General features: G+C 31.3%; 5 protein-coding genes across 8 annotated transcripts; 1 reads left to right on the forward strand and 4 right to left on the reverse strand.

Annotated features, from left to right (window-relative positions):
- Positions 1 to 292: 292 nt before the first annotated feature.
- Positions 293 to 8,933, reverse strand: LOC130898024 (endophilin-B1). 3 transcript variants are annotated; one of them, XM_057807050.1, is made up of 8 exons: positions 8,757 to 8,923; positions 8,414 to 8,705; positions 8,170 to 8,311; positions 8,056 to 8,119; positions 7,881 to 7,916; positions 6,265 to 6,455; positions 2,866 to 2,992; positions 293 to 1,901 (listed from the first exon to the last, which is right to left on the reverse strand). In XM_057807050.1, the coding sequence occupies exons 1-8, from the start codon at positions 8,817 to 8,819 to the stop codon at positions 1,797 to 1,799; spliced, it is 1,020 nt and encodes a 339-aa protein (XP_057663033.1). In that variant the 5' UTR covers positions 8,820 to 8,923; the 3' UTR covers positions 293 to 1,796. The 3 variants fall into 3 exon arrangements, with proteins under 3 accessions (XP_057663033.1, XP_057663034.1, XP_057663035.1); XM_057807051.1 differs by lacking the exon at positions 7,881 to 7,916 and having other exon boundaries at positions 8,757 to 8,933; XM_057807052.1 differs by lacking the exons at positions 293 to 1,901; positions 2,866 to 2,992 and adding an exon at positions 3,034 to 4,445 and having other exon boundaries at positions 8,757 to 8,913.
- Positions 8,934 to 10,119: 1,186 nt separating this feature from the next.
- Positions 10,120 to 13,378, reverse strand: LOC130898007 (vacuolar protein sorting-associated protein 52 homolog). Its single transcript, XM_057807026.1, has 5 exons — positions 13,129 to 13,378; positions 12,209 to 13,021; positions 11,446 to 11,601; positions 10,866 to 11,105; positions 10,120 to 10,767 (listed from the first exon to the last, which is right to left on the reverse strand). The coding sequence occupies exons 1-5, from the start codon at positions 13,291 to 13,293 to the stop codon at positions 10,138 to 10,140; spliced, it is 2,004 nt and encodes a 667-aa protein (XP_057663009.1). The 5' UTR covers positions 13,294 to 13,378; the 3' UTR covers positions 10,120 to 10,137.
- A 215-nt stretch (positions 13,379 to 13,593) lies between these two features.
- Positions 13,594 to 14,705, forward strand: LOC130898008 (40S ribosomal protein S18). The gene is made up of 3 exons (XM_057807027.1): positions 13,594 to 13,692; positions 13,874 to 14,161; positions 14,500 to 14,705. Exons 1-3 carry the CDS (start codon positions 13,690 to 13,692, stop codon positions 14,665 to 14,667), a joined length of 459 nt encoding a protein of 152 aa, XP_057663010.1. The 5' UTR covers positions 13,594 to 13,689; the 3' UTR covers positions 14,668 to 14,705.
- Positions 14,706 to 15,513: 808 nt separating this feature from the next.
- On the reverse strand, positions 15,514 to 21,771 carry LOC130898019 (transforming growth factor-beta-induced protein ig-h3-like). Of its 2 annotated transcripts, XM_057807044.1 has the most exons (6): positions 21,645 to 21,771; positions 19,259 to 21,511; positions 17,524 to 17,661; positions 17,267 to 17,468; positions 16,998 to 17,213; positions 15,514 to 16,240 (listed from the first exon to the last, which is right to left on the reverse strand). In XM_057807044.1, exons 2-6 carry the CDS (start codon positions 19,424 to 19,426, stop codon positions 16,152 to 16,154), a joined length of 813 nt encoding a protein of 270 aa, XP_057663027.1. In that variant the 5' UTR covers positions 19,427 to 21,511; positions 21,645 to 21,771; the 3' UTR covers positions 15,514 to 16,151. The 2 variants fall into 2 exon arrangements, with proteins under 2 accessions (XP_057663027.1, XP_057663026.1); XM_057807043.1 differs by having other exon boundaries at positions 15,514 to 17,213.
- On the reverse strand, positions 19,578 to 23,778 carry LOC130897748 (uncharacterized). Its single transcript, XM_057806630.1, has 3 exons — positions 23,731 to 23,778; positions 19,669 to 21,511; positions 19,578 to 19,600 (listed from the first exon to the last, which is right to left on the reverse strand). Exons 1-3 carry the CDS (start codon positions 23,776 to 23,778, stop codon positions 19,578 to 19,580), a joined length of 1,914 nt encoding a protein of 637 aa, XP_057662613.1.
- Between the last annotated feature and the right edge of the window lie 1,568 nt (positions 23,779 to 25,346).

Here is a 25,346-nt window from a genome sequence, read left to right on the forward strand (position 1 = left end):
TTTTGTGGGGTTCGGGTTGTATTTTGGTGTGTGTGTGTGGGGGGGGGGTTCTAAGGGTACGTTGCGTGTAGGGACGTGCGGGTACGTTACTCGCGGGGTTCTGTGAGTATATTGTCTGTGTGGGATTCTGCAGGTACAACTGCTGCTGCTCCTCTTCTCATCCGTGTCGCAATCTGCGAAATTTCCATTTAGAATTTTTCTTTCCGTCAGTTTTTCGCTACACTCACTATACTGTCGATTAAAATTATCATCTACGTTCAATTATATTGATAAAAAAAAACAACAACAGCGATTTCATTTAAAAACTGTTTATTTCAACATGTGGATTATTAACAATAACAATATAACTACGGTACGTCAAAAATTACTCGCATTTTTTATTCTGCAACGTCATCAAATTAAGTTAGAAAGCGATGGTTATGCGCATGCGTTAATTTACCAGCGACGTACACTAATTCGCTACAGGACGACGCTTTCCTCGCTCAAAGAGCAAAATTGACTTCTACCGGAAGCTCGTGGCAAGTAATTTTTGATTTACCCTCGTAGATTAATTTATGATATATATATATATATATTTATATTTTATAATAAAAGCTTTTTGTAATTGCACAAAGTATCGAATTGATTATTATATTATTGCATTAAGTCGAATTAAAGTCTATAACTGATACGTGTCATTTGTCGAATACGTTACAGCGTTGTCAAATTTCGCGTGAAATATCTTTGAAAAAACATCCGATGTAGTAATTTTCGATTTTAAAACTAATAAAAGCATACTGGAAGACTGATAAAATGATTTCCGACCACAATCGACTCAATAATTAGGAATTTTTGGGAACCGTTGGTTATATTCATACCGTTTACACTACAACTACACCAACGCGCGTTTCGACGAGACTGAAGACTGTTTACACCACCACTCACAATTAATAAGGCGGGAAACTTCACATTTATTCCTTGACTACTAAACTATAGAGTAGGCTGTAAGGATTAAGGGCCCTTCGTCCTTATTTAGCTCTTACGGATGCATCCAACTTATTATTGGACACATTTTTCGTCGATGTTACATTCATGTCATGATTATGACCGGCAATATTCGTTTTTTTAAATGTGCTGTTTAAACCGGACATTAACAAATCTTTTAGTTTGTCCAATATACAGCTTAAATAAGGACAAACGGCCCTTAATCCTTACAGCCCACTCTATAGTTAAGTAGTCGATGTTAAGGTTCCCGCCAAGGAGGTTTTCCCGCTTAAATAATTTTCGCGGGAGAAGGTTTATCGGCGGGAAAGTTTAGTATAAAACAAGTAACGAGTCTGAGGACGCGCGTCGGACGGTGTAATCGTGAGTGTTGATGTTGTTTTGGTGTAAACAGTCTTCAGTCTCGTCGAAACGGTGTAATCGTCCGTGTCGGTGTAGCGGTAGTGTATACAGTGTGAATATCACCAACGGTGCCAAAAATTTCAACCTAATAACGATTTAAAAAGATCGGATCGTTGATAAACTGTTTTTTTTTTAAATTTTTTTCTAACAATATATTTATAAATAAAAAATTTACGTTAATCATATAAATATCTCAGTAGTTCGGAATGTTTTTGATATTGGAATAAAATATACAGAAGCAGGTGAATAGTTTCACCAAAATCAGTGTCGTGTCCATTTTAAGCATTGAATCAAGTCAATTAAAAAAAAAATATATTTTTGTGAAACGAATATCTTTCGAAAATGTATCTTTGCAATAAATTATTTCATACGGAGTCGAATAATTGAATAGAGAGAAGCCGAAGAACCATCACTTAAGTGATCACTTCTAAATACGCTTTTGGTACTAAACCTTGGTTGTTTTTGCTATTTTTCCCGAGGTAATAATCGGAATTTTGAATTTCTTTTATGTATATCACCTGAAAATATAAAATTTGATTCAATTCCGTATTTTATCGAGTCACAATTCCTATAACAAATCATTCGTTCAATAAAGATACACATTTTCAAACAGATAGACCCGTCGTGCTCCACTCGACGTTACCAAAAACCGATCAGACGCTTTAACCTGAACCCTTTGATGTCAGTAGGCAAACTGTGGGGTTCGCCCAAATGCAGGACACTCACAAATGACGTGGTCTGCAGTTCCGTCCTTCTCCATGCACTAAAGGCATTCCGGATCGTCCTCGACGCCCATAGCGTCTTAAACGGCAGTGTCCGGTGAACGTCCATTGAGCACTCAGACCCGTCGTGCCCCATTTAACGTTACCAAAGGCCGATGTCCTTCGAGGAACCGAACGGGCGCTTTGGATTTAACCCTTTGATGTCATTAGGCAAGCTGGGAAGCTCCTCCATGCACCAACGGCACTCTGGATGAACCCATGGTGTGGATATGGCAATATCCGATTAGACGTTTGCAATCTGACCGTTGAAAAACATGATAGCAACATTTTTAACTGGTTTTGGGTCTGTCTTCGATGTCAGTCTGACGAGTTGGTTGCCCGAGTGACCGGGCACCCAAACGAACTGGATCTTGCAGCCTTCATTCACCGGATTCTCTAGGACTTTCTGGCAATCCAGAACTAGCCTTTTCGGTCGTCATATGGCAGCTCCGCTATCTGATCAGTTGTTTTTTGCCACTAAAAATGTTTGTCTCTCACGTATTTCCGGTCAAAACGGTCATAATTCGCGCCAAAAAGTACGAACGATTCGACGAACTGATCCGATCCGATGATAAAACGAAACGAACAGATGTGGGATTGACTAACGTCAATATACGATTCCGAACGGACATCCACGATCGATAAAAATAGAAGATTTGTGGGTTAGAGGACAACGTTGCCAAATTTCGAAGAAATAAAGTTCGATTAAACATTTACTTACCTCGTTAGCTTTAAGACTTAATTCGGTGCTGTCTTTAGCTGTGTAATCGTAGATGGACTTCGCTTTTTTCATATCGTCCGGGATAGTGTTATTTTGAGTAGGACTAACAGAGGGACTACTGGATAAACTACACAAAAATAATTAAAAAAACACAAAAAGTAATTCGGCGCAAGGAGGTAATAAAAAAAAATTCGATTTTGCTGTTACTACAACAACCCGGATATGAAATACCGGTCGAAATTTTCCGCAACCCCTCCGTTAAATATCATTTTAACAAATTTCTCTTTTACATTGTCGTAACAGCGCCATATAAATCGAAATATTTTGTCGGTGAGTTAAAACTCGCGAACACCGACCGATTTGTTGTTTATGATTGTAGTTTAGTCCCCGCGAAATGCAAAAACTGAATTTCGTTACCCTAAATCAGTTTTAAAATGGGTTATACCGGGATTTTAACGGTCGAAAACGTGTTCTATTGATCAGTGAACGGGATAGAACAATCGCTGGCTCAGAGGTGGCAAATCGGATCGATGAATCTAAGGATCTGTCTTTGGGTACTTCTGGAACGGAAAAATATGCGTCCACGAGGAACTTTGGCGATAGAAAACGTTCAGGACAGCCTCGAAAAAACGCAATCGCTAAAGATAAACGTGTTCTATTGATCAGTGAACGGGATAGAACAATCACTGGCTCAGAGATGGTAAATTAGATCGATGAATCTAAGGATCTGTCTTTGGGTACTTCTGGAATAGAAAGGAGCTTAATTTTTTTGGAAAAACCTCTTCTAAGACGTCCAAATAAAATTAAGAGATTGCAGTGGGCTAAATAACATAAAAAAAAACATGTTTAAACCCGACCGCGAAAGATTTTTTTGGAAGAAGTACGTTCTGACAAACACCTGATCAGCAGATAATTGATTTTCCATCATGACAACGATCCCAAACGTTACTCGAAACTCGAAGAGTTGAAATAGAAGATTCGGCCGTCACAATCGCCCGACCTAGACCCTATTGAGTTGTCGCGACACAAATTGGACATAAAATTATTAGTTGCCCGTCACGTAAAATATAAGATGGGCTGAAACTTTTGTTTCGGATTTCCTCAATTTGGGAGATGATCGTCCGAATGCCCAACAGCTCAAGATTTGGTCATATCACCAGCGAAATCGCTTGTTGGGTGTCGATGAGAGAAGACAACGGTAAAAGATCAGAAACTGTGATTTTCCTGAGCTATTCAATTGGGAAACGATGAAACATAACCTCAAAAAACGAAACTTTTCACTGTATATTCAGCTGTTAAGTATTAATGACAGATGACAGATGAAAGCAAGATTGCCGAGTTTATAATAAAAAGTGGATTCTAACGAAATTTGGAAAACTCCGATGTTTTTGTTGAATTGGTAATTTGTAAAGCGAAAAAAATTAAAAAAAAAATAAAATTAAACGGAAGTGACGTTACTATCATTAGTGTAAGCTAAATTAATTGACGTGTAATTGTCGTTAGTGTTTTCTGTTTGTTTAGGGGTGAGTGTTTCAAGGTCTTCGCTGTTTAGTCGCAACACAGGACCGGGTTTAGACAAGCTGAAACATCGTGTTAATCATCGATTTACAAAATTTCGTTTGAATTGTTTTTCGAAAAAAGATTTTTTTTTCAAAATTCAATAAATCAACTCGAAAAACATTTAAATTTTTGAGTTATTTGTGAAAAAATGTTTTTTTTCCGAAAAATTCCGAAAAAAAATCGGTTTCAACAAAAAAAAAATATCACCCCCTAGTTGGGGTGGTGTTCACCCCCCAGAATAAGAGCCCGCATATCGGCGTAGGGTGGTTTTTGCTTACATAATCCGTTGTTAAAATTTGCGATGCGTCTTGATGGAAATTAGGGGTTGTTTACTGGACTAATTTAATTAGTTGACCAGGGGTAGATAATTTTCGAAATAATAAAAAATAATAGTGGGATGAAACCCATTGAAAAAGGGGGAGAATATGATAAAAATAGAAGGAAAAATAATTAACGGGCGATGTGGGGTCGGGAAAAGAAAGGGGGTGGGTTTTTAAGGGTGAAAAACGGTTTATCTCGTTTTCCGACAAAACTAAAAGTCTTATGGAAAAAATTGAAATAACAAAGTTGTAGGTAATAAAAAGATCTACAACTTTTGTATTCACAGTTTTTCCACATAACCTCAAAATTTATGCGAAAAATTCAAAAAATCAAGTTTTTCGTTTTTAATTTTTATCTTTTACAAAAAACTTTATTTTTTCACGAAATTTTGTGGAAAGTTACCTTTTTATGTCCCGTATATACTGTAATTTATTTGATTTGAAATATTTAATTTTTTTTCACGTCATTTTGACATAATATCGAAAAAGCCCCCCAATTTTCAAAGGAAAATTCTCCCGTTTTTTTTAAAAAGTCGGTGAAATTTTTGTTTGCTGAAATCTCTACTTTCTGATGGTTTAAGAAAATATTACCATCACCATGGTAAATTTTCTCATAAAATGCTAAAAAATTTTTCACTCCAATTACACGAAAAATTTAAGATTCCGTATAATATTGATAAAAATAAGTAATTAGAGTATAAAATTTCAATAAACATCCAAAATTGTACTTGATGATGAAAAAAATTTCGAATACGAATTCTTTCGTTACATTTTTTACCTTTTTTGAGAAATTTTACCATGGAGATGGTGATATTTTCTTATACCATCAGAAAATAGAGATTTCAACGAACCAAAGTCTCAATGACTGTTTAAAAAAATCTGCTATTTCGACAGGAAAATTTTTATTCGAAAATTAGAGCGTTTTTCGATATTATGTCAAAATAACTCGAAACAAATAAAATATTTCAAATCGAATAAATTACAGTATATACGGGACATAAAAAGGCAACTTTACACAAAATTTCGTGAAAAAATAAAGTTTTTTGGAAAAGATAAAAATTAAAAACGAAAAACTTGATTTTTTGAATTTTTCGCATAAATTTTGAGGTTATGTGAAAAAACTGTGAATAGAAAAGTTGTAGATCTTTTTATTACCTACAACTTTGTTATTTCAATTTTTTCCATAAGACTTTTAGTTTTGTCGGAAATCGAAATAAACCGTTTTTCACCCTTAAAAACTCACCCTCTTTCTTTTCCCGACCCCACGTCACCAGCAAATTATTTCTCCTCCCATTTTTATTACATTCTCCTTATTTTCCAATAGATTTCATCTTCATTTTATTTTCTTTCGCTTTTTATTATTTTTAAAAGTTTCTACAACACCTGGTATATCTTCAAGACGCGAATATACATAACCTTTAATGACGTTAAAATAAGTCCGAGTTTGAATCGTTAACAAAAAAATTCGTATTCTATAATATATAAAAAAGAAAATGATTCATTTCGAAAAAAAAGTTACCTTGTCAATTCTCGTTGAAGATCTGTCATAATAGTTGTGCATTGTGAATAAAATCTCGCCTGCGTCTCGACGAATTCATACAAATATCTCAAATGGGCGGCGTGTGAACTGCCTACGCCTTCTAGAAGAAGTTTAGTTATCTCCGTTTGTCTATCGAACTCAGATTGGGCTATTCTTAATTCCCTTTCGGCCTAAATACGAATAATCATCAACAACTTGTCATTTAAACGAAATTTCATATCAAAAAAATATGTATCCCATCAAACTAGTGTTATAGTATGAACCAAAAATAATTTTTAAACCAGTTAAAATATTTTAATATATATATTTCAACATCGTTTCCATATTTAACAACAAAATCCAACATTAAGTAATTTAATTTGCTTAAACGTCAGTATTCTAATAATTTTGTTATGGTTATAAGATGAATGTGACAGCTGTCAATAGATATCGAAATGATCCATTTTGAATAGAACGCCGATGTTGTTTGTTGCTATCTCTTTTTAATATTACTAAGTCTAAATAAATGTATTTCATTACTTGAAAGGTTAATGCATATATTGTGTATCTATTGTAGATAAGGATAAAATGCATATATTTGTATCTATTGTAGAAAAGGATAGAATGTATAAAGCTTTTATTCCTTCATGTTCATTGTAAGTAACGTCATATTTACTATAATATATAGGGTGATCAAACTTTGTTATCGTAGATATAGAAAGTAGTGATATACGAGGAAATGGAGAATTTAAATGAAAACAATAAATTTATTGTACGAAAAAATACGTGACTCACGATTTGAAATATCCCAAAAACTATTAAATTTGGATAAAATAAACATTTTGGGTAATTTTGACTCGCCCTGTTTTATATTATTTGCAAAATCGAATCATTTTCATTAAAGTCGGTAATAAAGTACACATTGCATTGATTAATGTTTTTTGAATATACAGAGCGTTTACTAAAGATATCATGAATTAGACATAACTTTTAAACACCCTGTATAAAATGTCACAATTTTTTATATAGTTGAAACGGTAGAAAAGGGGTAATTTTGAATTTGAAATAAAATACTGGCTGATCCGTTTAAAAATATTAATAAAAAAATTGTCTTGTCTATTTTGACTCGCCCTGTATTAGATTCAATTAATTTCAATGAAATGGATCAAATTTAGGAATTTTGGGAAAATTTGGTTCAAATAGATCAAAACCTTTGTTCACTTTTTTTAATTATACAGGGGGATGTCGAATTTATCAAGATTAATGTCAAAATTGGTTATAACTTTTGAAATACCCTGTATAAAAGTCACAACTTCACAATGCTGAAACGAGAAAATGGAGGTGACTCGAATTTGAAATAAAATACAGGGTGATCCGTTTAAAAATATTGATAAAAACTTGTATTTTTATTTCGGCTCGCTGTATAAGGATTCATCTTAAGTTTTCAAATACCCTGTATAAAATATCAAAATTTTACACGATTATAGGGGAAAAAGGCGATATTTAACTTTTGAATATAATATAGGGTGTTCATTTTTGGATAATTTTAAAATGTGAATCTAAAAAGTGCCTGCGACATGTTATGTATTCTCTTTGTGTTAAAACAGTTCTAATACCTGTTCTAATGCTACTTCAGGTGAAACTCCATCCTTCTGTTGAATGCATGAAAATATTTCGAATAAATTAAACTCTCCTATCCACATTGGAAAGGTGTTTCGTGAATAATGAATAATTTTTCAAACAAATTCTGTATTTGATTGTATTATTGACTTTTTTTAGAGAAAAACTTACAGTTGGTTGTCCTAACATGCTCCTCGCCTTTCTGACCCGGTTTTTGCAAGCATCCAGATCCAACCTATCAAAAAACTCATTAAAATCACACCAAACCCAAAATTTCGATCAGACCTTTTGACTTCCAATAAATTCTTTTCTTTAATAATGGTTTTCATTTCAGTTTCGAGAAATTTTCTCAACGGTTGAGTAAAACACATACCAGCAGAACCGATAAAATCTCTTTCCGTTTGCCCTAATTTCTGCTCCCATTGCCCTACGAAAACGAGACAGATTTCACTACACAAACACTGGAAAATTGAGCAAACAAACAGCATTTCAAAATAAAGAGGGATCTTAATAATAATTTTATACTAACCAACTTTTATTAAAGAACTTCCATAAGCAGTTCCAGGTCCCAAAACTGTACCAGCTTCGACCATATCCATTCCTAAATATTCCAAATTACTTAACCTCGACGGTCTCTGCTTTTCGATTTTTTCGTAGATATAATCTTCGATCCTATTACCAGGATTCGGTATTAAAACCGCTTCTGTATTTTTCACAATTTTCTCTGTAAAGTTCTTCGTATTCTCTGCTCTGCTCCAAAGATTTTCAAAATAAGCATCCAGTTCTGTTTTCTCCGAAGTACCCAATTTTTCTTCAGTCAGCTAAAAATATTTTCTAAAATAAACTGAAATATTAATGGCTTCAGAGATTACCTGTATTGCTCTGCTTAAAGCAGCGCCGGCATCTTTCACCATTTTTTTAACGTTGAAATCCATACTTTTTTTAACTTGTTTTAATAGTTAATTCATATAATCCTTATAAATTGTATTGATCTTTTGACAACTTGAAAACATAAACTTTGGTTTGTACGTAAATGCAATGCGCTGAAATAGCCAGTCCATCCGCATCGTCGCTAGTAGCGTTTTATGCTCTGTTCTTGTATTCATAGGTGCGTTTCAAATCTAATTCCTCTACCCTATTTTTAAATTTGAAGCGATTTGAATTTATGTTGGTTATTCTGTAGACTAGTGACTAGTAATATAACTTTGTTCTAAGTAAACACAAATGTAAATCTAAATAAATCGAAATGAATTTGAAATAAATATCCACATGTCAATTTTAGAGTGTTTTGAAACACAATTTTGAAGCTCATAGAACTATACCATTTATCTTGGGTTCGAGGGGCAAGGGAAAAACGCAGCTGTGTTCGACGCACAGATCTTAGAAACGAGAATTTGAAACAGGGGTTTGAAGCATCGCACTAATATGCTCAATTGAGTACTCAAATCTTGTTACAAAACGACTTATACCGCTTCAATGGCATTACTCAGAATATTCAATAAAGTATTTCGAAATATATTCTAATTCGTATTACGATTATTAACTGGAGTGAATATGACCATCGTATGCTATTCTCATCAAGATGAAAATTTTAATAGGTTGGCTACAAGCTTATGACGTGACAAAATCGGATGATCATAGTTAATATCGTGGAATAGATCGATGTACTAATGACGTCATTTTTGTTCACAAAGTTGTCGTGTAGCCGAAATGTTTTATTAAAGTCAACATAATTCGTTATTGTTTCAATTATTAGCAGTTATTTAATAAAATAATTGAGCGATTCAAATCGCTATAATGTAAAAATTTATGTTGGCTATACCAAATTTACGGATAATGTTGGCCACATTGAAGAAGTCAAATTATTGACATTTGACATATTTAAAGAACAGTTGATTATCGTTTCTTGTGTTTACTTTATAAAAAGAGAGTTTCAGTAACATAATTATTTATTAAGTTATGCTTATATACTTAAAAAGCGATTCTTCAAGAATATAATTATTTTTTTTTGAGTTAAAGGAATAAAATGAAGGGAATATCACTTCGTTAATTAGGATTCCTGACTTGGTGTTTTTACTGTAAATAAAAGTGATATTTTTTTGTGATTAGATGGTTTATTCGGGAAGAAGGGTTGTAGGGAACGAAAATAAAAAAAAACACAGGTATTAAAACATTAATTTAATATATATATATTTCAATAAAAAAAAATAACAAATGGGAAATAATAAGGTTGGGTAAGCGAAAATATTTTATTTAAAATGACGTTTTATATTTCTTCATTTCGACCATTATGAGATGTATATTGACTAATTGCGATCGCACTGTCGGGGTGAGTAACTTATGGAACCTGTGGTAATATTGCACTAATTGAGTAAGAGCCAATTGTAGTAAACTAGACCCTGTAACGAGATTTGGGAACGATATTAAAACTTCTCTATTAAGATCCTCCAACGATTTTTTCCAATTATTCGTAAAACTTTGTACGATATCCACAGATTTCGGTTCCAAAGCTTTCAACTCCTTCAACTTTGAATTCTCGAAATAATGTTCGCACTCTTTAACGTACTGAATCATTTCACCGAAATGCGGGAATAAAATTTGTTCGGCGTATTCCCCGCTTCGGGCGGCCAATCTCGATTTAAATATTTCGGCTTCTTTCGAATTATCCCTCGTCCTTTCCATGATTATATTCAAAATCATATCGTAATTGTTGATTAAGAATATTAGTTGATCTTTACGGTCGGTAAACGCCCCCGCCATTCTCAGTATAAACATTTCCACTTCTTCTTGGAGCTCGGCCAAAAGTTTACTAACTATTTCGTTGGGGAAATTTTCGCTTATACTAACCAACGCCGCGCTAAATTCGGCGTACCTTCTAGCGATCTAAAAATAATTTGTTGCAAATACTACAAATATACCATACTTGACAACGCTGTACTACTACTAAAATTGTATATTAAAGAAATTTTTGAAAAACTCACATAATGTGGTCCTAATTCGAGATTAAATTTCGTTACGTCGCAATCTCTAATACTCTTTATATTAAGTTGTACGACGAATTCAAACCTCGGGAGAAGTATACCCTCCAAAATATCCCAATGTGTATCTAATGCCGGTACACACCTTTTGTGGCACATTATTTTATACCTCAGCACCAAATGGAAACACAAAAATATCGCTATTGAATCGTAGCAAGATGAAATGTACGTTTTTAGGTTTTTCTACAATAAAAAAAATTCCAATAATTTATATATTGCAAAAAAATCTTGGTCAGCTGGATTATGAGAGTTTTCGTAGTGGCATTGTGGCAAAACTAAATACCAAAGTGTACTCTAATATATTTCCGAGGTTTTGAATACTGATGTGTTCGTTTCAAGAAATAAAGTATATTACAAAATTGTATTATTTCGCGTTTAGGAATCTGATCACTTTTTACCAACGAATGAATAACCACCCTATCCTTACCCTTCCCTTGGTAATTGGAGCCAAAACGTCCCAACCGCGGTAACCTTTCCGAATATATATATATAAAAATTTTATAAACTAATTAAATTCAATTACCTGAAGTAGGGTGAGAGTTTTTTCCATAATCTTGTAAAATAAATCGAGTGCCGCCTGATTTTTTACCATAAAATATTCGCTAATGAAAAGATATTCCCTACAAGCATTGTCCACTAAAGCATATTGTACACTCCTAAATAAAGCCTCGAAAGGAAACTACAACAAAAATATTTTTTCTTCATTTTCCGCAAAGAAAAAAAATTTTACACAAATTAATGGCTTGGTAGTGAAGTAAAAACTTATTAATAGTATTAACTTCCCGCCATAAACTATTGTCAGTAGAATTAAATAAAAAACAAAATCCGATAGTGGAATCAATAGAAATGCTCCAACTAAAATCCGACTGCTACAAGCCATAAGCCTACGGACGATCCGGAGTGTCGTTGGTGCATGGAGGAGGATGAAACCTGATAATTTTTTTTGTGTAATGTTGTTTATCTATACCTTCAAATGATTCACTGATTCTGAAAATTAAAAATTGTAATGCCGACTCTGTCTTGGAGGAAAGCAGGCAGGGTTAGGGTGAGTTACCAATCAGCGCGTTTATATAGACAATGGCTAGGTCACTCTTAAGAGGTAGACCAAAAAAATGGTGAAAGGATGTAGTAGGAGAAGACCTTAAAGAGAAAAACATCTAAAGCTGGAAAGAAAAAGCGAGGGACCCAAAGAAATGGAAAGAAATTACCAAGCTATGAACTATTTTCAATATCAGTTGGTTATTGTTGTGTTTATAATAAAAATTTTTGTGTATTTTTGAACTTACCCTATTTTTTGTTTCTGCGTGCGGTACAATAATAGGCGCTTCCAATTGTTGCGCTAATACGTCTCCTCTATTACCAATTGAAAAAACTGTAGTTTTATGTTTAAGTGATTTGTTGAAGATACCCCTAGTCGCTGTATCTTCAATGCCCATGAGATCGTCGCCTGTTATATTTTCTTCGTATTGTAATTTCATTATTCTGCTATCGTACGATTTAAAATACGAATAATAAATTCTACTCATGGTATCTATATATTCGTTTGCGATTTCTTCAGCAATGTTTCTTTCGTTGGAGAGTAAGAACTCGTAATGCCCTTTATTTTTGAGTAAATTGTTTTGCGGTATTTGATAATTTGTCATCGGTTTTCTAAATTTCGAAATTTGTTCCAATAAATAAGTTCTGATTTTTGTCATTGCTTTTATCCTGAGTTTTTCTAATATATCTTTTACATCTAAACACGATTTGGTATCTTTGAAACTCTGTTCTTTGATAAAACTGATTTTGTGATTTAAAATTTGCAATTGTGTCAAAAATTCTTTATCTGTAACATTAAAATCCATTATTCCCATAATTAAAGTTTCCGGTACTTTAATATCATCGATAAATTGGCTTAGTTGACCTCTGATTGCTTGACGGTTTGTCAATTCTTGACTCATCGAAATCGATTTTTTTTGTAATGTTAATATTTCCGAACTGATACTACCGAGATCGTTTTGAAAATCGAGAAGCATATTTTCCATTCTTTCCAATATTTGATCACAAGCAGATATCTGATTGTGTAAACTTGCTATGTTTTCACTTTCTTTCATATATACCTGTTACACAAAATAATATTTCTAGAAATTTAAAGGATAAGACTGATCATAAGATATTGAAAAATAACTTATTGTAAATAAAGAACGTCGTACAGGAGAGTACAAACCTTAATCGATTCATCTTCTGTGCTTTTTAGTTCATTTTCGATTTCCCTGGAGTAATGTCGTAAATCTGTAAATGTATTTAAAATATCTTGCACAACCTTGTCGCTACTCGTAATTCCTTCGGTACTACCAGCAACTTGAATGTATTTATTATTTGGTGAAGTCATTTTTCTTAGATTATTAGGAAAAACTAAGGGATTTAATAAAATTGTGATAACGACAAAAACAAATGATTGGTGAATGACATATATGACATATGTCATGGTACATATTATCTAAAAGTTTTTATTAGTTCAAATATAATTCACGACTCAATTCAATTACACTTTTCAATCGTAAAAAGAAATAACAAAATTGATTAAAACTATTTCTGGTAGTATAATGAGGATTTGTTTAATTAGAATATAACGAAATACTTGTTTGAATTGTTTTATATGTAAAAATATATAACTCGTATTTTAGTAGGTCAAATAATATATGACAGAAGATTTATGTTGGTCATACTGATATCACCAACTAAAATATTTCCTTAGTTCCTTTTCTGTAAAAGTCAATTCGTCAAAATGGTGAGTTTTTACGATATTTACTGAAATCCTTAAAATTAATAGTAATCTTTAAGTTAAAATATGTGTTTTGATAAAAAGTATCAAATATATATTAAATAAAAACTATCCATAATGATATTTATCAATCATTTCAAGGAATATTGTAAACATTCAATTTAATCTAAAAAAATATTTGTTTTAGTCTTTGGTTATACCAGAGAAATTTCAGCACATTCTTCGTATCCTTGGTACGAATATCGATGGTAAAAGAAAAGTACAATTCGCCCTTACGGCTATTAAAGGAGTCGGTAGACGTTACGCCAATATTGTTCTTAAAAAAGCCGACGTAAACTTGGACAAACGTGCTGGGGAATGTTCGGACGAAGAAGTAGAAAAAATCATAACAATAATGTCTAATCCTCGTCAATACAAAATTCCTGATTGGTTTTTGAATAGACAGAAAGATATTATTGATGGTAAATATAGTCAGGTAAGTTTTTCTTCAACTTTATTAAAATTGAATCTTTGTTAATTTTCTATTAATATGTTTGTTGTTTTTACGTATAACTTAGGATTTTTTTCGTATATATTTTTGTCGTAGCACAATTAAACGGCATTTTTTATTCTCCCTTTATAAATAGTGCTGGTAGCTTGTGCAAAATTAAAGTAAATCTTCAAAGTTTTCGAAAAGATGTATCCGATTCTGTAGATCGGTCACTTCTTATGTGATATCCGAGAAGCAATTCGGGTTTTTCTTTAGAAATATGAGGATTCACGACATTTATGTTAATTTTATTAGATTACACAATTGAGAAAGGATTTTTGTAGTTGACTTCTTCGAGTCTTGATTCTAAACTTCGTGAAGATTTGGAAAGGATGAAGAAAATTCGCGCCCATAGAGGTATGAGACATTACTGGGGTCTCAGAGTAAGAGGACAACACACTAAAACTACTGGACGTCGTGGACGTACTGTTGGTGTGTCCAAGAAGAAGTAGGCTCGTATTTTTTAAGAATAAAAATCAATTTTTTCAAATGGTTTCATTTTTTTAATCCTCATCCTTTTTAGCTAGGGTATAAATATCCCCATTTAATTTTAGTATGTACTTTTGATTTTTTTGGTTGATTCAAATAAAAGTAATTTGCAGGTAAGAAAAATTTATTTTAAGGTTAAAATTATGTGAGATGAATTGATTTAATTCATTTTTTCAAATAATCTTCAACTTAAGTCCATGTGTTTAGCAAAAAAATTGATAGAATTAAAATTTAGTGATATTTGGGGGATGTTTATCTTAAGGTGGCAACAATTGTAAAGACAGTTCGTGTTTGATATAAGACAAAGAGGGCAATAGTATTGAGGTTATGTTGGTTAAAGAAACTTTATTTAAATTACTAAAAAGAAAGCAGTGATACCAACAATCGTTTTGGGGATAAATGAAAATATACTGTAGTGAATAATATACATTTAAAAACGTAAATGAATGAAATATTTATTTACTCATAACATGTCAATTTTACTGACTATAATCGACGTGTACTGTCAATCAGAAAGCTACAGGATTGCCAACTAAAACCTCCCCCTATGATCAGTTACACAGACTGCTACTCCTCGCAGTGATAGAGATAATTGTTTGTGAATTGCGTGTAAAAAGAAATAGATGGTGGTTAACCGATTCTCTTTCTTTCTCTTCCCAAAGTATTCTATTTTTAATATGGTTTTAGGGGAAAAATTCCAAATACTTTTTTTAATAGATATAATACGCTTTTTAAAAAGAATGTCAACAACTTTCTTCGATAAAAAAAACGAGTTTTCGATTGGATCTGGAGTTATATAAAAAATAAAATATTTTTAAAAATCATATATTACAAATAAATGTACAAACTAATCTATTAGTTACTTAAATAATTTACAATATTGATAGAGGTATTATTAAACATTCAATAATGTTTTTTAAATATATACAACTTAGTCTTGTGGTCAGTTTTGATAATTTCGGTCGAATTTATGGTGTTTATAGGATATCACATAGTGTCATATTCAATAAAATTTCTCGAAAACTGGAAACTACCATGACAAACCTAATTTAGTAAATCAAACAAGTTTGCACTCAAAAGTTTCGTTTAACTAAAATTGTTGATGCAGGTCATAGAAAAAACAACTTTGCCTTACGTAAAAAGTAATACAGAAACTAAATTCTTGTACTTTAAGTAAAAAAAATTTCAAAATACTGCAATATATGTCATGTAAAAAAAATCCGGAATAAAAATGTATTGACATGATTAATATAAAGCTTACCTGAACCCTTTTAACATCAATTAGTTTATAAATGGAATTAGTTTAACAAATTTTGTACCTTTATCGAGTCCTGCATTGTTAAAAGTAATTGTATAATGATAATTGTTTATCTATTACACTAACAAATCTTCTTTTCTATGACGGCGATCGCAGATTGAAAAATCATAAAATATCATCGAAATACATTCAAAGTAGATTGTCGATGGCGTGGATAACACCGTTCGTAGCGGGAATGTTCTGCGTTGTTAGAAGATTGTTATTCACCTTCACTTTACCTATAACAAAATATTTCATATATTAACTATTTATAGAGCTAATTTAATAATTGAAAATTTGTTATTTTTAATTATTAATTATTTTATCTCTCGTAAAATGTGAATGTTTTAAAACTATAAGTAAGTCTATAATCGAGTCCGTAAAGAAGAAAAGATGACAGATTACAATTTGGTACAGTGTTGCCAGATCGAATGATTTTCTTATATATTAACTGAAATTATGGGTAGTTTGATTTTTTTTTTCAAATTTAATTAATTAATTATTTATTTTTAATCAAATATCCTACAATTACAACAAGAAATTTTCATTTTACTAAACTTAATTAACTAATTACTTAAAATAAAATATACAACGCCATTTTTTTAAAGCAACTGATAATTTTTTTGGTTTTGTTTTCGATCTTATTAAAAAATTTTTATACCTAAAAAATTTTTTTTGGTAAAATATTTAGTTATATCGGTAACCTAGTACTATTTCGTTTGATATAAAAAAAATTAATTAGTTAAAGGAAAGTTATATAATAAATGTGGCAACCCTGGTTTTGCAAATATTTATTTAGTTGTATATACACAAGTCGAAATATTTATATTTTTTCCACTACAAGTTTATTGATATGAGGAACAGTTTGTGTTAGTTTAACTCAAATAAATGAAATATTTTTACTGTAAAGTCTATTAAAGTGAATCGAAAACATTAATGAAAAACTGTAAACAAAAGTTAAACACCATACAAGTGAATTTAGTGATTTAGTGGTACCTGTTTGTTTACTGAAGGTAATTTGTCGATCTTGTAGTAGACTATCTTTAATTTGGTAGTATCTCATACCATTGGTATAAAGAGTCCCTGATAATACGTGTCTGAGAACCAATTCTCGCGCTAAAACTTTATCGGTTACTAATTTGCTTAGATCCTCGGTGGATAAAGCAGCGAACGCCTTTTCTGTCGGTGCGATCAACGTGAAAATTTTTGAGCCTAAAACAAAATAATCTCACTCTATAGTTTTTTTTTAAATAATATTGTCTTACTCTGAAGCATTTCATTGAGTCCAGAAGCAAATATTGCTCTTAATAAACTAGTGAATCTCCTTTCTCGATCTGATTGCAGTGTTTGAACGATATCTCCAACTGGTAAAGGAAACATAACTTTATCTATAGCGTGTGCGACACCTTGTGGTATTTCGATATCTTGGTTTTCTTCTGATATCTTGGCTCCATTTATAGTAGTAATCTGAAATAATTTCGTTTCCAAAAAAACTACATTCTATAACCGAATAATCACTTACTTTGATATCGTTCCATTCTTTATCGTGCATAGCATATTGATTCACTCGTAATTGAGTTCCCGCCAAAGACACACCTGTCATTTCATCCTGTAGAGAATTTATTTTAAACGCACCCGGTATTACGTGATGCAACAATAGCTGAAACAAATTTTAATACTACATAACAAATTTTAAGTCGGGAAGTAAAAAATAAGAAATTTGTTTAACGAGAAATGTATTAAAATAATTTTGTCTATAACTAATGTGAAAATTTAGATACGAATAGGCTTGTTTTCACTAAGAATTGGATGGCTTTGGGTTTCTAATCATTAACAATTATAATTAGTAGATAAAAAAAAAACAACTTTTCTACAAAAATTATATTTTTGGAAAATAAAATCGACAAAATGAGGCGTTTAATCACGTGACATTAAACACCAATCATAAAAGGGCGACGTCACACCTCGCGAAACGCTATGTTGTAACTGTCATTTTCCTATAAAGTGACAAGGTTATATCGAGTTTTCTCAGCAATTAATATTAAATTAATAAAGTTCGTTTTTACATTAATCTTGTAAGACAGGTATATTTTGCCATTGATCACGATTTAACAAAGCAAACTACAGCATTTTGCCCAAAATTGACGCCGATGTGCTCGACAAATTTTTTGCTATTAACACCTACTTTCGCTCATCGTAGTATTAAAACATATATGTAAGTATTATGTGAAGAACAAACAAGGTCTTATTTAATTAGCAGTTACCAGTCAGAGAGTCGCATTTACCCACTGTGGAATGAAAATTCTGATTTTGAGGTTAACGAATACAAAATTTCAATAACTTCAACTTAATTAAATCTTAACATTTTATATGTTATGTGTGGTATATTTTGCAAATTTCCTTTTTCTATACATTTATAAATAGATACATCTAGTTTTGTTTGATACTTACCTCAAAATGATCTTCACAAAAATAATTTGTGGAATTAGTTGATAAAGTAAAAGCATCTTGTCATTTTTAACCACTTTTTTCGTATTTCTTTATTGTTTGAAACGTATATGAATAATTTGTCTGGTGTTTTTATCATTGTACTTTCACATTTGGGCACTATACACTATTTAAAATACGAGAAATTCATTATTCATTAAAAAACACAATTGACTGTCATAAGTAAACCCGTCATTCTAGACGCCATTACAATTTTGGCCTTTTTCGCGGTCAATTTCAAGTTCATTTCTAAAACCTCAAAATTCGAACGTAAAAATATTCTTTGGTTGGAATAAATGCTAAATTATCGTTTTAAACTAATTTTCAAATTTTGTCAACTACTCTATTGTCATGATATGAAGATTCAATAATTAAATTTGTTCTACGTTATTTGTTTGTCTATGTTGAAACTGAATGTACAAAAAAAAGAAGAAGAATGTATTTTTATTTTTCATTATTATAATGAATTTTCATTTTACGTTTAATGAAATATTACAGTAATTTAAATTGTGAGATATATTTATTTTTATTTCAAAACTTTTTTATAACTGTGTTCTCGTTTCATGTACACTTCCTAACAGATGTTTGAATGATCCCGCGTTAATTATTGTAATTACAATGTTGCCAAGATGTGATTGTTGTATAACTGTACAACAAAATTATTGATTACGTCACAGGTTATATTAAAAGCTAGTGTTAATAGTGTTGCCTACCTACTAAGATTATCTCTTCCATATTTAAATGAAATTCAATAATTAGAAATTACTTACCCCACTTAGTAACCTCGGATTTTCTTTAAATTTTTCCTCCGCTCTCTCGGGCCCCCCTAATTGAATCAACAAAGTTCTAAAAGCTTTATCGGTCGGTACGAATATCGTGTATGGACCTGTCTCGTTCAAAATCGTATCGAGACCAGATTGTTTTAAAAACTTCGCCATAGCGAACAATCCGTTCTTTTTTAATATCTCTGGTAATTCAGATTTTAAATTTTCTACTTCTCGTATGGGATTTAATTGAGAAAAATTTTGTTGTATCGTTATTTCCGTAGGTTTGGGAGCTAGCAAATTTTTACTCGGCGATTCTTGTACACTAGACGCTTGATTTAATAAATCCTTGTTTAATATACGAGGTGTACTTGAAAAGTAAGTTGATGGCGTTGAAGTCGAGATTATTTGCGTACCTATATTGGTTTTTAATGATGGTATTCCAGTTTCTTCTTCGTTATATTCACTTATGGTACTAACGAATCGGGGTTCTTCGGTAGCGAACGAATTTGGGGTAATAGTAGCACGTATTTCACCTAACGTTGTAAAATCATTGCGTAAAGTTGAGGATATTATATCGGGTGTATGTGTAGTTGTGCTTATATTAGGATTATTTGGTAATTTTATTTCTCCTTTTCTAATTTTGTTTAAAATGGCGTCGACATCGACAGGTTTATCTTTATCGTTTCCTTTGACGCCTTGTATTTTCAAAGTACCATCACTTTGTTCTTCTAAAAGTACGAACGTTACTTTTTTTTCATCAGGGAGGTTCTTCCCGATGGATTCTAAACTTCCACTCGCGCCTGTTTTTAATAATTCGTAATTAGAAGACGGTACGGTTTTGGTAAGTTCGTCTAAAATAGCTTTCGGTGGTGTTTCCGTTGTTGTAGTTGTTCTAGAAAATACTAATTTTTCTAAATCGCTACCAGGTTCGACTTTAACACCATCAGGTACCAAACTGGGATCCGAAGTTTTGATCAATTCGACTTTTTCCCCGTTTGGAAGTATTATTTCTTCTATAGGCGTCGGTTGGGTGGTACTGGCGATCAACTGAGCTTTTTGTCCGTTCGGTAAAGTTATTTCTTTCGGAATAGTAGTGGTTCCGAATATATTCACTTGGTGACCGCTTGGTAGTAGGACATTTCCATCTTCTTTCCCTTTGGAAGCGTTTGCTTGATCACCTGGTGAGTTTAGTTGATTTGTTTTTGCTTTAGATGATGATATCTCCCTAGAACTCAAAGTTTTTTCACTTTCATCTTCTTGTCTTCTACCAATTGCTAATCTCAGTTGTTCGAGGAGATCATCTTTTCGTATTTTTTGCGATTTGTACTCGTTTTTTAATTGATTCAGGTCTTCTAAAGTTTGTATCGATTTAACTTTAGATTGTGGTAACGCTGTAGGTAGAAATGTTGGTGAAATGGTACTACTAGTACTAGGACTCGAAGTAGTTGTTGGATGTTCGTCGTAATATTGTTTAACGGCTTGTTCAAATAAACTAATTTCTTCTGGATATAATAATCTTGGTGCTGTTTGTGGTAACGAAACTGTTTCCGCAGAAGTTTTGTACAATTTTTGATAAAGTTGCTTCTTTTGGTTCCTCTGTCTATCGATGAAAGCTTGATGTTCCTCTTGTGCTTTTTTAAGCGCTTTTTCGTATTGTTTTTCAACGAACTGAGCATGTTTTTCGATTATAGCTTGTTTTTCTCTTAGTTCTTTAATTTTTTGTTTGTGTTTTTCTGGATCTAACGATTTGATTTGTTGTTCTATAAGGGAAATGGGATCAGTTGTTGGTCTGGGTTGAATGAACTGTGGTCCTAGCGGAAGTGACTGGCGAGCCGGTTGGAAACTGGTTTGCGTATGATGTTGAATGACTTTCGTCCTTTCGGAAGGTTTTTGATCTGGAAAAATCACTTGATTAGTTGGTGGGGATATTTGTTGATAAGCTTGCTGCGGCGTGGGGACAACGTTCGTTGGTATCGATTTTAATAAAGGCAAATTATTCAAAAATTCATTTTGAGCAAAACTTTCTTGCGTATTCAGTTGTAAAGGGCTCTGAGAAACAAACTGCTGCTGATTCAAAAATGTCTGTAATGTTTTCGTCGACTGGAAATTTTGATTTGTCTGGAAATGTTGAGGTTCGAATTGTTGTTGATTTCGAGGCAAATCAAATCTGTGTTGATGTTGCTGGATATCGCTCAATATTTGTCCTTGTTGTTGAGGTGAAAGCTGACTGCTTCTATCGGCATTAGGAGCAAAGTGCTGTAAAAAATTCCTCAATTAAAATATATTTCTTTAAAACCATTAAATATATATATAAGTTTTTATTTTTATGACAAATGCACTACATAAGTGATATTAATAAACTATTTTATATTACATAACTAAATCTCACCTAAAAATAAAAAAAAACGACATTTAATGTTTATTTCTTCGACTCTTTCTTAAATAAACAATATTTCTTGACCTACATTAATTAATCTCTATTATTATGAATCTAAATTGACACTCGTGACAGTGACATTTGTGACATCCATGACAGATCTATCATAGACATCATAACCCACAGATAAATAAAGTAAACCATAAAACTAAAGAAATACTATTTCTTTACATATACTTAAAAATCGGCAATGTAGCATTCGATCTATCATTGTATTATATAGGTCATCAATTATATATTTATCTCATAGCTGTGCCGCCACATACATAAACATGATAATATATAACTTTTTCACCCTAATCCTCCCTCGTAGTTAGACTACACAAAATACTGTATTATGTTTCCATAGGCAACACAACATACACAGACGCAAAACATTAATATTTGGTAATTTTTGAATCAGTATTTATAATTATTGTTTATTTTAAGAGATACATGATACAACTAGAGTTTAAAAAAATTATGGAATTGTTTTTACTACGATTTGGATTTTTTTTAACAGAAAATCAATTCACAATTGATTTATAACCTTCAATTACGTTCCTGCTTCAGCAGACTTTTGTGTAATATAACAACAGGTACATTATAATTAAACGAAAGAGGTCAAATTTATTCACGTCCATTTTATTACTACTTAAATTTTCTATTTATTTAGAATCAATTAAAAAATTTACTGAGTAGAAAATTTTTATTGCTGGGTTTACGAAATCAGCTCCTACATCAGTTATATAATCATTCGTTGCAATATAATTGAAAAGGTTAAAACTCTATGTCTGATGAACTGGAATTGTATAAAAATATTATTGCGTACGAACAAATAGAGAAATTAATGAAATTATGTATCAGATTGCAAAATATATCGAGTCGCTACTAAAATTATGTTTGTAAATAAATAGATGCATTACATATATGAAAATTTATTACTGAACGATAATCTGAATATATTTTAAATAATAATTTATTATTAATACAATGTAACGTAATGCATTATCTCAGTACTGTTGTTTTTCTATACAAGCTGACAACAGCGCCATTCACCTAATGGACCGTACAGCTGGCGTATAAAAAAGAAGAAGTAACGTTTTTCATAATCTTAAATTGTCTACTTTCCAATTAGTTACAATTTGACTTATCAACAAAAAAGAAGAGGAGATGAGTATTAAAGTCTTTAAGGTAGCTAATCAAAATATAGTTCAATTAAAATAAATAAATAAAACATTATAAGTATGTAATTGAACACGTTTAAGAAGTGTTTATATATTTATTATTCAACATATACTTTGAAATAACAATAGATAACCTCTGAATTTAACAATCATATAATTTAAAAATCAAAGAGTTCATTGATACACGAATTCACATCACTTTCATTTTTCTTAGAGTATTTCACACGTGCGTAATGCTTCTTATTTTTTGCACCTCAAAATAAAAGTGATAGTTCGAAGAGGAGTTAAACGTTCCACTGAGATAAGTGAAAGTTGATGTGTATTGTTACACAGGGACGGATTAGGTTGTCAGCGACATAAATATTCGAAAGGAAAATTTTATATAAAAGAATAGTGGATCGCTTGAGCGTTTCGACCTCGATCTTTTTAAATAATAATTCTTAACTGAAAGGAGGTTTTGTTTACACTACGAATTATCCATTTCACAATTATTAAAAGTTTCGTAATGAATCAAAAATCATTTGTAGACGATATTTTTCGTATACCCCGTATAGTAGCTTTTGAACATTATTCCACTTTAACGTTCAAGTGCAATAAATAAATCTGCGCTTTCGATAACCTGCATCTGATGACTAAAAGTGAATGTAGACTAATTGACCTACCTATATAATTGAAATAGAAAATTATATTTTATGTTAAGATCGGCCTAATTGAGAATTGCAAGATGACTTGTAATTAGATATGATATAATTTCATAGTAATTATTTTTAATGCAATAATACTTTATTTGGTAAAATGGAATTTCTATTTGCATCTCTACAAGTTTCGATATAACTCAACTTTGATCTTTATTAACAAGCCCATCTCTATACCTTCACGTATATCTCAAGGTTAATATTATTTTCACAGTTTTCTGTCATTATTAAAATTCGTAGAGAGATGGCGCAATTAACGATTTTTTTATAAAATAGACATATATTTCGTTATTATTTCTCTAATATGAACTTTTAACTAAATTAAATAAAATGTAATATATTACTTATAATATACAATATTGAAAACATCAACAGATAAATATTCTTGTTACAGTAATCTGCAATACGTCTTGTTAATGAACTTTAAGTTTGGAGTTATAAATGAAGATGGCGTAATCAAAAGTTTCATTATCGTAATATTAAATGTTTTTTTTGTTTATATGAGGTTTATTTATTATTATAAACTATATTATTGATAGTCTACTACTTTTTTGTATAAAACAATAAATATTTTACATTATATGATCTTTACAGTTACCTATAATACGTTTGAATAAATGATTTTTGAACTCGTAAGTAAAACTTTAGATGGCGTTTTGAATTATATCTGCCAAACTTTATACTATTGTTTCTAGAGTTTTTGGAAAAAAATTTAAAATATATTTTGAGTTCACAATTAAAGTAGTGATAGTGATATTTCCCAGTTTTATATATAATAGAATACGCTACATAAGTATTATTTTTTATACATAAATACATTATTAAAAATGTTATCAAATAATGGGTATTTACTTTTTATCGTAGTATACAACATTGAAATGACTATTATGCATATAGTGTTCTTCAAAATTAATGATGAGAATGACCATGAATGCAGTAATTCAATAATATTAACATAGAATCGATAATCATCATATTATTATTTATAATAATAAAGTTTTATTCAGTTTATGTAGGTCTTGTGGTAAAACTAAATTTAAAAACTTCTACACAATTTATTTTGTCATTACCTAACAGCATGTGAAAGAAAATGCCGTGTACACTTTCCGTACCGAACGTGACCTTTGGAGAAAGTGAAGACGAAGTAAGGTCGTCACACAATGGATGAGAAACTAAGAAAAATGTCCCTTATAGCCACCTACATAATGGTTGTTTCGTATTTTCACTTTCGAATCAAGTTCAAGAACAAATAAAAACGGTTGAAGAAACTGCGATAAGATTCTTCTTAACAAGGATGTAACATCTAAGGTTAAGAACCCGCCGATGTCGTGACGAAGAAAGTTATTTTAAATTATCAAATAAATTACTTCATTTTTTTGAGGTATGATGTTTGATGATCGACTTATTTTTATTTATTTCATTCTTATTTTTATTATTTGGAATTGATTCCTTATTAATAATTTAACTAAATTATTTCATTTATTCCAATTATAAAATTATCTCTGAAGGATAGTTACGCTTGGCAACACAGCATATCATATGTTTAAAATAATAATACGCCCCTACTTAACCTAAATTTTTATCAACCGCGGGAAGATTAAAAACAATTTTGTTTCTTTTTTTTGAATAAAATTTAATGGTACTTATTTATAAATAATAAATATACAGTGACTGACAATATTCGTTGGACATATGTATCATTTTTATATGAAAAATTATTTCTTCAATGATGTATAATGAACGTCTTCATTATTTAGCTAGATGATCGTAATTTATCATTTTTATAACGCTAT

The sequence above is a fragment of the Diorhabda carinulata genome, chromosome 9 (genome assembly GCF_026250575.1).
Source record: "Diorhabda carinulata isolate Delta chromosome 9, icDioCari1.1, whole genome shotgun sequence".
NCBI lineage: Eukaryota > Metazoa > Arthropoda > Insecta > Coleoptera > Chrysomelidae > Diorhabda > Diorhabda carinulata.

Coding starts and splice junctions, on each gene's coding strand:
- LOC130898024 (XM_057807050.1), bottom strand. CDS start 8,819: ATGGATTTCAACGTTAAAAAAATGGTGAAAGATGCCGGCGCTGCTTTA. Junction 6,456..7,880: donor CTGAAGTAGCATTAGAACAG/GTATTAGAACTG, acceptor ATTCGTATTTAG/GCCGAAAGGGAATTAAGAAT. Junction 1,902..2,865: donor TAAGTCTTAAAGCTAACGAG/GTAAGTAAATGT, acceptor TTATATTTTCAG/GTGATATACATAAAAGAAAT.
- LOC130898007 (XM_057807026.1), bottom strand. CDS start 13,293: ATGACTTCACCAAATAATAAATACATTCAAGTTGCTGGTAGTACCGAA. Junction 13,022..13,128: donor CAGAAGATGAATCGATTAAG/GTTTGTACTCTC, acceptor TTTGTGTAACAG/GTATATATGAAAGAAAGTGA. Junction 10,768..10,865: donor TCGAATTAGGACCACATTAT/GTGAGTTTTTCA, acceptor AATTATTTTTAG/ATCGCTAGAAGGTACGCCGA.
- LOC130898008 (XM_057807027.1), top strand. Junction 14,162..14,499: donor TTGATGGTAAATATAGTCAG/GTAAGTTTTTCT, acceptor GGATTTTTGTAG/TTGACTTCTTCGAGTCTTGA.
- LOC130898019 (XM_057807043.1), bottom strand. CDS start 19,426: ATGGCGAAGTTTTTAAAACAATCTGGTCTCGATACGATTTTGAACGAG. Junction 17,662..19,258: donor ATCCGAGGTTACTAAGTGGG/GTAAGTAATTTC, acceptor AATTTGTTTCAG/CTATTGTTGCATCACGTAAT. Junction 17,214..17,266: donor ACTCAATGAAATGCTTCAGA/GTAAGACAATAT, acceptor ATTTTGTTTTAG/GCTCAAAAATTTTCACGTTG.
- LOC130897748 (XM_057806630.1), bottom strand. CDS start 23,778: ATGACAGAAAACTGTGAAAATAATATTAACCTTGAGATATACGTGAAG. Junction 21,512..23,730: donor ACCTTGAGATATACGTGAAG/GTATAGAGATGG, acceptor AATTTTTTACAG/CACTTTGCTCCTAATGCCGA. Junction 19,601..19,668: donor ATCATTAAAAACCAATATAG/GTACGCAAATAA, acceptor ATATTAAACAAG/GATTTATTAAATCAAGCGTC.